At 39.5% G+C, this 13,087-nt stretch overlaps 1 protein-coding gene across 3 annotated transcripts in view; it reads right to left on the bottom strand.

Annotated features, from left to right (window-relative positions):
- Positions 1-489: 489 nt before the first annotated feature.
- LOC116387524 (sodium channel protein type 4 subunit alpha B-like) overlaps positions 490-13,087 on the bottom strand; it is a 38,880-nt gene continuing 26,282 nt past the window's right edge. For 2 of the 3 annotated variants that reach the window (XM_031854719.1, XM_031854718.1), the window contains 11 exons: positions 10,619-10,736; positions 10,331-10,485; positions 9,378-9,551; positions 7,341-7,463; positions 5,951-6,223; positions 5,697-5,750; positions 5,476-5,613; positions 5,083-5,187; positions 4,678-4,948; positions 4,472-4,498; positions 490-3,744 (listed from right to left, as the gene is read on the bottom strand). In XM_031854719.1, coding sequence (XP_031710579.1) covers positions 2,513-3,744; positions 4,472-4,498; positions 4,678-4,948; positions 5,083-5,187; positions 5,476-5,613; positions 5,697-5,750; positions 5,951-6,223; positions 7,341-7,463; positions 9,378-9,551; positions 10,331-10,485; positions 10,619-10,736 — 2,670 coding nt within the window. In that variant the 3' untranslated portion in view covers positions 490-2,512. The remainder of the gene's footprint in view (positions 3,745-4,471; positions 4,499-4,677; positions 4,949-5,082; positions 5,188-5,475; positions 5,614-5,696; positions 5,751-5,950; positions 6,224-7,340; positions 7,464-9,377; positions 9,552-10,330; positions 10,486-10,618; positions 10,737-13,087) is intronic. The other variant, XM_031854720.1, reaches the window with a different exon arrangement.

The following is a 13,087-nucleotide window of genomic DNA, read 5'->3' as shown; positions in this document are numbered from 1 at the left end:
AGGTTAATCATGCAGCAGCACTAATGTGTGATACGTCTTTGCGTGTAAGCCTCGACTCTGTAACGTGTCAATCAGCACAGATTGTTCCAGCTACATTGATGTACTGCATTTGCGGAGGCGTTATAGAAAAATGCAAGCCTTAAAAACACTCATAGAGACACACAGCCATGGAGCTGCAGAGGTTTGTGCACATCTGTCCTGTTTTTTTTTTTTATACACATGGACTCAGAGAGAGAGACTTAACAGTGACTGCCTTGTAATGAGGTCAAATCAGCTAACTGGTTCCTCATGTCAAAATGGAGAGACACTGCACAGTTGTGCATCTTACTGTAAAGTATATTCACATCCATCTCTATAAATGTTCAAATAAGTTAATGGCAAAGTGTTAACGGTTATAAAGCCTCGCTAAATTATTTCAAAATAATCCAAAACATTTGTCATCCAACTATTTGAACTGTACTAAGAGTTGGAAAACCCACAAATATGGAAAAGAGTTTTATTACCATTTCATAAAACAATCCATGAAACGATCAACCTAAATGCAATACAGACAATCAGGTCCTTAAGGAAAGTCTTTTATATAAAAATGAACACAGTATATTTATATAATTTGATCATATCTTGTTATGGCTGTCATGAGAGTCACTGAAATTGTCTTTCAATATAAATACATTACAAAAAATATGTAAAAATAATTAGCTTCACATATATTTCACAGCCTCAAAGTACTTTACACAGTTGATTACAAAATGAGCTTTCAGTGCATTCATGCTCTTCCAATCCACATCCATCAGATCAAATTAAATGGCCTAAAGAGATTCAGTGTGCAGACAACAGTCAAAATCAGGCACATAATTCAGGGATTATTAGTACACACTGCTCTTCTTTATAACCGGTACAAGTTAAACTTGAAATGTGCTATGTTTGACAAATTAATTAGAAATTGTAGCTGTTCACATAATAACCATCTCAGCATATTTCTTCATATTAGTAGTAGTACATATTGGACAATACGATTGCAAGAAATTGTGAATTTCCTCATGTCATGACCTGAATTCACTTGATACTATTTTAACCAGGGGCCATATTTTCATCATCACATACAGTATGGAGCACCTTCATTCGATCAAATGAATAATTTCATTGATCACACAACTCATTAATAAATAAATAAATTCCAAACATTAGAAATTATTATCCATTCATAATGCTGACTTACGAATAGTTATGCGTTTTGCCTTAAATTTCAAAATGTCGGAAAAAGTTATGAGCAAATGTTAGCTTTGGTTAAAGTCATATTAGTAATACCTGAATAAGCAGCTACAGTCATGAATGCGAATCCAAAACAACAGCAGTTTAGTGGCTTACTGTGAGATGTTCGGTGGGAATTGTGCGCTGTTCGATATTCTTAATCTGTTTTCAGATAGCCGGTCTGTTGGTTTGTTTTCTGCGTGACTACATTTTGCTGGTGAAGCGAAGCGTTTCAAAATCTCAGAGCACTTGTACAGCGGAATTTGCAGCAGCAGCCAAACAGCTGAACATGTGTACAAAGTAACTTGTGTTTGTAGAAAATGTGACAAAGCGGCATTTTCTCAATATATTTTTTTGAGACATAGTTTTTTTTTTAGAAACACAAGTTCGTAATTACAGCGGCTTGAATCTGTTCTTACAAAGTATCAAATGCTGTTTTCTGTAAGAAATGTTGCTAATGCTAGTTAGCTACTTTAGTTTGTTAGCTACCTTTGCCTATGAAAATAAGGCTTACGTCTGTGTCCCCTTCTGTTGTGTTGATCAAGTAGCTGAAACTAATTGTATCTGTCCCTTTAGTGTCTCTCCCGTCCTTACCCTTGAGGTGATATTTGGCTCCAGATACACATTTCACTTTACAAGTGCTCAGGAGTTTTTGCAACAAAAATAGATCAAAATAAACCTCCAACTGTAATATGATAATTACAGGGAATGTCTGCTAGCTAGCTATTGAGCTAACAACATTTCCAGGGGTGGCAAAATTATGAATTTGGACAAATACCACAGGTCCAAGAAGACGACTTGTGACACTTTGAAAGTGTTAAATATGAATTTCATTTTCAAAACAGTTTCCTCTGTTGAAGGTGATGTTCAGTGTTTATTGATATGAAAAAAAACCGCATATCGTGTGGTGTTTTGAGTAAATATAGTTGACACGTGTGAGCTTACGCGTTATTCATGTTAAATATAGGTATACATTAAAATAGAGTGGATCTTTTTTTTCCTATCTTGGTGTTTTAAATTGCCAAATGTACATTTTTAAGAGAAGATCAACTTCCTCTCATGGAGGTTTTGACTGTGCAACAAAATTGACTTCTGGGTTGTTCAATTTAAACAGAGGCTGAGTTACTTCAAAATATTGCATATTTCCTCGGCATCTGCGAATATATAAAAATGTTTCATCTCTTTGACCATTTTGAGCTATATTCTCTGCTGTAAACAAAAAAGACCAAAACCACACAAACACTCTCCACATAGTCGAGTCTCAAAGGAAAGTTTCCTCGTAGTTCTCACCAGGCTCCCCGAGTTCAGAGTCTCTGGGTATTGATCTGGCGACCTCAGAGAGGTCACTGGCTGCTCTGGTCACGCTGTCATAAGATGGTGGCGAGGACAGTAGAGTGTCTTCTGTTGTCTGTGCAATCTCCACCTCGACAAGTCCATAGTGATGCATCATGGAGGCTATTAGCCCCTCCGTTTCCGGAGCATTCTCCATATCCACCACAGTCTCGTAGTTTATTTGTCTGTAGAGGTACGATGCCTGCTTCAGATGCCGGCGCACCAGGTGCCTCCTGTAACACCTCTGGATGACGATCGCGGACACTTCTTCCAGTTTGCGGCGCAGTGTGGACGTGATGGGCTCGTGGGAAATCTTGGAGGGGTTGGTCACCATGAACTTCTCCTCCATCTGCTGCTTGAGGGCGTCCATCTCACCCGACTCTCCCAGGACGCGCTTTGTGAAGGCAAACAGGATGTCCAGGCAGTGGATCCTATCCCCGCTGACCATGGGAAGGTCCATGGAGATCAGCTTGATCCTGTTGGGCTTGGCTATGCGCAGCGGCTCCGACAAGGTGTCAGCGAAGATTGACAGCATGGAGAACTCGATGAACTGCGTGGCCTCAGAATCAAACTTCTCCCAGACCTCATAAAACATTTCAAAGTCATCCTCGCTCAGCGGCTCTGTGCTCTCCTCAGTGGCAACGCTGAAGTTCTCCAGAATGATAGCTATATACATATTCACCACAATGAGGAAGGAAATGATTATGTAACTGACAAAGAAAGCTATGCCCACTGAGGGGCTGCCACAGTTTCCCCGGGTGTTAGTGCCAGTGTTGACAAAGCGGGGGTCGCACTCCTCTGGGGAGCTGGCCATGATGGGACTCAGGAGGTTGTCCCAACCAGCCGAGGTGCTGATCTGAAAAAGGCAGATCATGCTATTCCCAAAGGTCTCAAAGTTGAACATGTCGTCAAGCCCATCTTGTTTTTTCACGTAGGCAAAGTTCGCCATACCGAAGATCGCATAGATGAACATGACGAGGAAAAGCAGGAGGCCAATGTTGAACAGCGCTGGCATGGACATCATTAAGGCAAACAGTAGAGTCCTTATTCCTTTGGCTGCACGTATAAGTCGAAGTACCCGTCCTATCCTTGCCAGTCTGATGACCCGAAACAGGGTCGGAGAAACAAAGTACTTCTCAATGATGTCGGCAAGAACGATTCCTGTAATGAGACAGAGAGACAAGGCGAGATTAGGATTATCTCATTGCACAAAGATGCACTTAGATATACTTAAAGCTGCACTAATCCAAATGTATATATTAATAGATTAACTATGTGTGACGTGAAAGCAGAAAACTTTCACCCGACAGTGAATGAAAATGCTCTTGATAAACCTACTGTATGCTACCTGTCCAGCACCAAATGGCAAACAAAGTTAGCATCTAGCTGGAGATTAAAAGGACCATTATTAGAGAGCCAGATATTTTCCTTGGCAATTGGTGGAGACCAAAACAGAGCTAAAAGTAGAGTGAATACTGGACTTATATTCATCTGCTGGACAGCGAAGCAACAACAGATACATGTTAGTGTTGCTCCATGTCTACTAGAAGCGTAAATAAGCACCTGTTTGGTAACGTGATAGCCATAATAATTGTACACGGTTATAATGGGTCTGTGCTGTATTTACAGCTTGTTCCACTTCCTCCACGAGGCCCAAAAGAAAATCAGTAAATGCAGCTTCAAGACTTTTAAACATATTGTAATTTATTGAACAGCGACCAGAAGTGAATCTTTTATGACATAAAGTCACAGTAGAGAATACAGCAATTAATATCAAAGGAACGAAGTAGGAAAATAAAGAACTAAGTAGAAAGCATTTGTCAAGGCTGCACACTCATCTATGTCTTTTATTTGATTAATAAGAATGTTTAGAGATTTTATTCTGCACCTTGATTCGGATACATCTGCCAGAAATCTTTCATTGAAGGATGTACAGTAGTCCAAGAGAAAATAGCAAACATAAAAAGTAAAATTGCACAACGTTAAAAATATTCTTCTCCCAAACAACGGATAAACCAATACTACTGAAAAAAATCAACGCCCTTGGCAGAGGCAAAAGTTAATGGTGTACTTCATTTTTGTGTCTCCACTTACCCACAATAGAGAGAATTATCACCACAAAATCAAAGATGTTCCATGCAACTGTGAAGAAATAACAGCGAAGGGCAAAGATCTTGATCAGGCATTCGGTGGTGAAGATCACGATGAAGGCCAGGTTGATCTTGTTGAGGATGGTTTCCTTGCGCTCTGACTGTTCATCGGTTTCCACCATCATGGTCACCATGTTGATGATGATGAGCATCATGATCATGATGTCAAAGGCTTGCTTGGACACGAGATCGAAGAAGAAGGCTTGGAGAACATTCTAGGGATTGGGAAATACAAATGGCTGTTATTAGTACAATATTATGATGAATGTTAGCAGGCAGGAAGATATGAAGGATTGGAGGTTATCAATGCAACATAAAATTAGTAACATTTGACATTATATTATTTTACCGCAGGCCTTGGTATCGGCTTTTGAGGCTTTTTAGATCCCAACTTCTTCATAGCGTTGTAGTACTTCTTCTGCTCTTCAGTCATGAAGATATCCTGCCCACCTAAGTATAGGCAGAAACACCTGACGTTATCTTTACAGAAAATTGTTAAAATAATGTTTGATGATCAACAAAAGGTGGCAAAGGAAGGCTCAGTTAGGAAGTTTACTTCCTAACTGAGCAAGTTAGTATTTGCACGCAATTCTTCATTTTTACTTTTGCCTGGAGAACAAAATATGTAAAATATTTGAAATCCATGACTGTGTAATTCTTTTTTTTTGCATCTATCTTGTGAAGGTACAGAGTTGATTGCAAACACCAAGTGGTACGGGCCGTCAGTGTTTCCAATACTCATCTTTCTTTTTTGCTGATTGAAATTGTCAATAATGACACCGATGAAGAGATTGAGGGTGAAGAAGGAACCGAATATGATGAAGACGACAAAGTAGAGGTACATGTAGAGGTTGATTTCTCTGATGGGTTGTTCCTCCACCTGAAACCAAACAGTCCAATAAGTCAGCTGGTTACTGTAGCATTGTTACGATGTAGGCCCTGGAAGTATATAGACATACTTACTCCTCTTGAGTCAACAGCTGCGTGCATTATTTCCATCCATCCTTTAAATGTAGCCTGTAATACAATATTACCCAGCATTACTGTCAAGGCACTGCATTGCATTGTGAATCACTGACTTTATCTATTGAAAACACATATTAAAAATTACCCTAACTAATGTTATGATCACATAAATTCTTCATAAACTGAAGGCGTGTTTAAAAGATTTGACAAACTTTTAAACAGCGCAGCAAAAAAAAAGAAACAACACTCACCACTTGCAGAAGGGAAAGGTAGCCAAGTCCCACGTTGTCGAAGTTGACCTTCACCTTTGTCCAGTAGAACTGAGTGGCATTCATAGAGAGGCACTCTGACTTGTTGTTGACTATGGAGACACTGTGGATGAAGCCGGTTTTGTTCACGCACTTCCCGAACTTGCCAGCAAACAGGTTGACCCCCATGATGCTGAAGATGAGCCAGAAGATGAGACACACGAGCAGCACATTCATGATGGAAGGGATGGCTCCTATGAGAGCGTTCACAACCACCTGATGAGCAACAGGTCAGATACAGGTTAGTATCACAGTAACAAGGTTCTCCATGAGTCTGGTTACACATCTCTGAACCACTGCCCACATTCTTTATTCAGCTAATGATCCGATAGTTGACTAACTCATCCGAATGCATTGCCAAGTAGGTTTTCACATACATTGCCTGTTTAGTGCATGGTAAGAGAAAATAATAGATAATAGCAAGTATTGCAATAGTCAAGAAACATACGTAAAATAGAGAATATGAAAAATATAAAATACAAACAATATATCTATTTTAAAAATGAATGAAATAATAATTTAGCTACGCAGATTCAACTTTGAACCAATCGGGCAACAGATGTTTTAAACATCAACGCATGTTTGTATACGAAATCTCAAATAAAGAAATCTTCTATATTTTAAGGGTGACTCTATTAAGTGGAAATATGCCCTTATGATTTGCAGTTGAGCATCTCTGTAAAATTCATACTTATGACGAAAGAAGACAAATAGTCTACAGACATGCCAGCAGCCTTGTGACGATGTACTTATGCTCAGCCATGCTTTGAGCTAAATGCTAACGTTAGCATGTTAACAATGACAACAGTTCAGTGTGTTAGCATGCTAACATTTAGCGGGAAACACGAAGCCCTGCTGAGTCGCATGGGAATATCATTAGTTTTGGAATACTTTGTTTGCAAACTAAAGGCATTTGGTTGAGACACTTCACTCAAAACCCTAAATGTGAATCTAGTGGCGGTGCGAGAGGAAAAGCCAGGGGATCACCAAAGTCATTAGAATTACTCCTCTGGGCACCACGACCAAATTGGTGGACCAACCAACGGACTGAATAAGCGACTACCCTTGCCAGTCAGGCTGCTAACATGGCTAAAAACTATCTTCAAACAGTCCCATGTCCTTGGTTTGAACTTAATGTCACTTGCACATGCAATGGAAATCTTTTTATTATAACTTGTTAGTCCACTTGTTAGACAGAATGATGAACAAACTGGGGTAAAAACAAACCCTCCTTGGTCTCGGTCATACTCCCGAGATTTATCAGCAAGTTACAAGTCAATAGAAACTCTGTTGAGATGTGACTTCAGTGTAGTTCAGAAAATGCATTTCTCACCCGCATGCCCTCAAATCTGGACAGAGCTCTGAGAGGTCTCAAAGCCCGGAGAGTCCTCAGGGACTTGATCGCAGCAAAGTCGGAATATCCCAGTGAATTTGCAACCAGGCTTATCAAGGACACCTATACAGAGTACAGAAAGACGAGTATAGAATCATGAAAAGGATTCATCTCTTTTTTATAATACAAGCGGAAGAACAAAAACATTGTGAAAAGCACTGAATAAGGCAATATCACATACATAGTCTTATCAACATATTAGTTGGGGAACTGCATATATTTTCTTAGCAATTATATTACTTTTGAAGAAATAATTATAATAAAAGACCATAAAAGTTCAAAACATTAGAAGAGCCATATTTTTAGAGTTTTTTGTGTATTTTGGGACATTCCACAGTTGGGAACACTATTACTTAATTTTTGAGGTTTAGATTTGGTTTGGTTTTTGGTTAATCTTTTAGCAAATTTAGACTTCCACTCTATTCTACATCCAAAACGGACAGAACTAAATGGTATTCCGCTGTTGAATGACCCATGGATGACAGCCATGAATGGAAATGGCATGGTGTAAATGAAAGAAGTTTATGTCATGATTGATGATGACAAAACACAGACAAGTATGCACATATGGACGAATAGTGTCCATGAATGCATACTCAGCTATATATGCATATAAAATATCCATATATATCAAATAGAGTGAGTTTTATAAAGAATTTAAATCTATCTTTTCCAAATTTGTTTCCCAATTTGCATCCAATTGAAGTTTATTAAAAACAATTTAGGACTTCTAAGGTCCTAATGGTCTGAATTTCTTTATAAAAGTCTATTTACACATGTGTTTGTCCAATATATCTAAAGAAGATTCTCAAAATGTACTCTTGCGACAATAGAAGTCTTTGGCTCCAAGAAAGTACAGACGGAAAAATACAAAAACACTGTAAAAGAAAACAAGTTGGTAGTTTTCATAGAGAGAAACAAAAGGTAGGTAGTTGCAATTATCAAAAGAATTTGACTTTTCTCCTAAACAGACATAAAACATAACACTCAGCACATGAATTAGACACAACAGTTTAGACATAAGCTCCACCGGTGCATTTATAAATTGACTCAAAAGTCTGTTAAGCAACATTTTCATAGGTTTAATATGCTATTATAATATGTTTTATAATGTATTATAATATAATGTAAAGTACATCTTCTGTAGATAAACCTTAAGTATAAATGACACTGCATTTGTTTTTGATATAAAAGCCAAGGCCCCGAAGTGACTGATTCAAAGAATGACGGCTGAGTAACAGCCTCACATTTTTAGGTCATTTCAAAAGAAGTGCATTTGTTTGGACACAAGACGGTGGCTTTTGATATCTCAACAGAAAGCACTTACGAGTGAAGAAACACAGAAGCATTTGTGAGGCAGATGCACGTTTCCAATCCCAGAGCCCATACTCACCTGGGACCTGCTAACTACAACTTACCCTAACAATAGAGCGGTCTGTGGCAATCTGTGTAACAGCAGGTGAAATCAGAGGAAGTCAAGTCAGGCCTCGGGCAGCACGCCTCGGGCACTTTGGATGACCACTACAGACCCAACAGTTTAAATGTAGTGTAACATGACTCCAATGACTGGAGCACTTCTTTTGATTTGTCTGGCAAAATCCTGGCGTCAAAGCAAATGTAAAATTGTACAATTATTTAGTGTGCGATTTAACTGTATATTTCTGGTTAGTTGATCCAGGTTGTAAAAACAGTTGTCTGGAGTTTGTTTTAAATAGGAGGAGCTGATGGTGGGATTAATAAAGTTGTTTCGATTTTGACGCACAACTTCACTCATGAAGGCGGCCGGTTGTTGTAAAGCATACATGGATGGTCAAGTGCTTTCCTGTAAATAATGTGACACTCACCAAGCTGTAAATCCCACAAACATGACAAGCGACATTTAGCTACAACGAGGGGTTAAACTTCAACCTCAATTCTCAACACGTGACTGCATCCTTTTTATGTGGTGCAAAAAAAGCGCGTGAAATGTTCGCTTACGTCCACGATAAGAAAGTCGAGCCAGCACCAGTAGTTGGTGAAATACTTCTTGAAGCCGTACGCGATCCACTTGAGGAACATCTCCAGCACAAAGATGTAGGAGAAGACCTTGTCGGCATACTCCAACACCACCTTCACGACTTTTCTCTTCTCAATGTAGATATCTTCAAATGCCTGCAACAGGAGAGGGACAGAGGTGTGAGGAAACACGACAACATCACATCACACCACACCACTGCTGTTGGTTTAACATACAAAACAAATAAATTTCAGTTGAACTTTAAGGTTATCATATGAAAACTAGTTGTTTTAAATACAAGAATTTTTCATTACGGTTTGAGAAAACACTTAAACATTGTCATTAAACGTCACTAAAACTAAATAAAGCCATTAAGTTTCAGTACCATGGGGGTGATATTACACTGCAATCAGGCACTAAACAGAACTGGGATCAGACACTGAAGTGAATAAAGCAGAAATCACACTCAAACCTCGAGGACTTTTCTATTACGTGCAGCACATTATTTTAAATTGACATTCAGTAATCTCTATATATTCTCTCTATATAGTTTTCACTTAGTTAGTGGCGGAGTCCGCCATTCACAGTCAGATTTCTACACAGGTATGCTATGCATACATGTAAACCAGTCTCACTGTTTACTGCTCACTCTCTTACAGTTGTATCAGAGCTGTGTTGAGACACTGCAAATGCAAACCCAACATTTCCTGCTGCTGCTACTTCACAATAAAAGCATTGAAGACAACTGTGGTGTGGAAAACTTCTTGTGCTGTGTGCTGCATGAAATCCGATGCCATGGCATGATGGAAAAAGGATGATTTAACTGATTTCATTATTAAAAACAATGACACGTATAAACAATAATAAGAAACAAACCAGGACTTAAACTTAGACATGTTTTTAAAAAGTGTTATAGAAAATAAATTAGCCGTACCAGAGCCCCACTGCTGAGCAGGATCATGAAGATGATGAAAGTCTCAAACCAGCTGTGTTCCACGATCTGGTAGCAGGTCTTCCTCAGCCTCCACCAGGCCTGGCCCAGACCACGGCTTGTATCGATTTCACAGCACTGACAGTGCCTCATGCACACTGAGCGGAAAAGGCAAAAACAAACCAGTGCAGACATGAAGGAATTATGCTGTACAAAGAACTTATAACGTATGAAATGATTGCTTTGACTAATCGTTTGACATGGTTACAACTCTAAATTCTCAATTCTCACATTCTGGGAAGCATTCCTCCGGCTCCATACTCTCTTCAGCCAGCTCTGACAAGTTGTCCACCTCTTCTCCAGGCTTCCTCAGATCCACCGTGCTGCCCTCTGATAGGCTGATTATCTCCTGTGCGGTGAGAAGTCTCACTGTTACCAACCAATTTATTGCTTATACTTTTCATCAAACAGTGTGTGAACCATTACTGAGTTGTCATACACACGTATAGCACAGAATACAGGCGGATGGATATTGCGGTTGTTTTCCATCAGCTGTCAAAGGCTAAACACCAGCTGTGACATCACTGTTTGGGGGTGTGGCCATGTGCGCAATATGCTTATAAATTTCAAACCAAACAGAGCAGCACAGCAGCATTTCTCTGCCCCGTGTTCAGCGTGGATTCATCCCATCAGAGCTAGCTCACCTAGATGTACCGCCTTGCCTTTTTAATCTCCTCTGAGCCTTAATTCAGTTTTGATGAGATTTCCGTGTGTTGTAACAGCAACATATTTAACACAATTTATAGGACAGAGGTGCAGCTTCAATCCTATAAACTGGTACGAAGTCTAATCCAGTATTAAAGAGCATCCGCAGGACCTGGCAACCAGATTACCAGCATTACTAGTGTCAGTGCTCGAAGACAGAGCAGAGAGAATGTGCACTGATGGCATTTTGAGACAATTAGTGCCACATGTACTGTATTCAGTTGTGATACATGCACACATAGATTGATTGGCCTTTGTTCTTTGAAGTGGTCAACTTAAAAATGTGTAAAGTAACACTTTATTCATGACTAACTTCTTAATAAACACAATCTTGCCATTTTTAGTGAGTATTCAAAGTGAAATGTATCCTTCTTTAATAATGCCCAGTTAAGCTGATGGAAGGCTAGTTTTGTTTTTTGTTTTTTAATTTCCATTTTCTCTGGTGAGGTGCGGAGCAGAGCAGGTCAGGGAAATATGAAGAGAGAGTGCCAGACTGCAGCCCGCTCAGCCCGGCCCTGCTCAGCTGTGTCACTTTAATCTGCTCTGCAGGGCCTGGCTCCACATCTGGCCAGCTGCTGTCTGCCTGCCAGAGAGAACAAGACTGGAGCGACACATCCTCCACCTCAACAATCCTCCGGCCCACAGGACAATGAGAGACAGGGGGAATGCAGGTGAAACAGGAAGGGCGAATGAGGCAAGAGGAAGAACCAGGGAGCTTGATAAAGAGATGCTGAGAGAGAGAGATATTTGCTCAACTAATACACATGAAAGTTAGCGTCAGACTCAGGCTAGAGTCAGGCTAGCTGTTTTACTCCGTTTCCAGTCTTTGTGCTAAGCTAAGCTAACTTAATTTTCAGCGTACAGACACGAGTACAGAAATAGTATAGATCTTTACTTCTGGCAAGAAAGCAAATAACCATATCTCCAAAAATGTTGAACTATATCTTTAATTATAGCTTTCTCAGAAAACGGTGCTTGTCGTCTTATAATACAAACAATGCTAATATTACAAGTAATAGTGCTATCATAGCTACCTCAGTCTGACTTGTGACTCTCTGTAGCCTATGCTTGGCATAGTGGTCCCCAAACACTCTTTTGTTACTCTTCCTGCTCTTCTTAAGTCGCGATGAATCACACATCAGGCCTATTAATTAGCATATGGATTTTAGCATAGCTTTGCCCACCTTTAGTCCGAGTACAGGCCTAATCAACCAGAATAAGTGCAAACACCTGTGCGGGTGTCAAGAGTCTTTCAATATTGCTACATCGCTGAGCTAATAGGCCTTTCCCACAGCAGACATTTTGACTTGTCATAGTAGGACAACCACAGGTGTTACTAATAACACCAACGATGGCTCTGCTCAATGTCAAGAACTATAGTTTTTTACCTAAAACTAAGAGTCAAAACAAAAACTGACAGATGAATCCTTTGAAATAGTTTTCTTGGGTACAGAGCCAGTGAACAACCTGCCACTAAAATCATGTCCTGCAGGTTCCATGATCTCCACCATTTAAATTTGCAGAACTACCTTTCTTTTTGACATTTGTCATCTTACACTGTAAATAGGATGACAACAATGTTAATGAAGCCTTAACAACAAGAACAGAAGCACTGTATTTGCATCAAAGTAAAGCTTCAAAATCTACTGTGTTTAGGGTGTGGTAGTAGAAACTCACAGTCCACACAGTACATACTTTTTTTTCTTTTTTTTTAAAGTAAAGTGTATTTTGTTACTAATTGGAAAAGTAGAGACGTTGTTTAGTTTGCTTAGTACACTTTTAGATACTTTTCAGCATAACGGAGCAAGTCAGTCAGCAAGTCAGTCTTCAGCAAGGCAGCTGTACACGCACAAATGTTAAACATGTCTCCTTGCAAGCATTCGATTAAATTTATATGAAGAGCAAACTTCACAATAATAAATGAATAATTAACGAATATTTACTTGGAGCTGTTCCTCCAAGAAAAAGCCTATTTTCCCTACGATTAATACAACA

Source organism: Anarrhichthys ocellatus, unplaced genomic scaffold (assembly GCF_004355925.1).
Source record: "Anarrhichthys ocellatus isolate YVR2014 unplaced genomic scaffold, GSC_Weel_1.0 scaffold15, whole genome shotgun sequence".
NCBI lineage: Eukaryota > Metazoa > Chordata > Actinopteri > Perciformes > Anarhichadidae > Anarrhichthys > Anarrhichthys ocellatus.
Note: the sequence above shows the minus strand (reverse complement) of the source record. Positions and strands in the feature narration are given on the sequence as shown.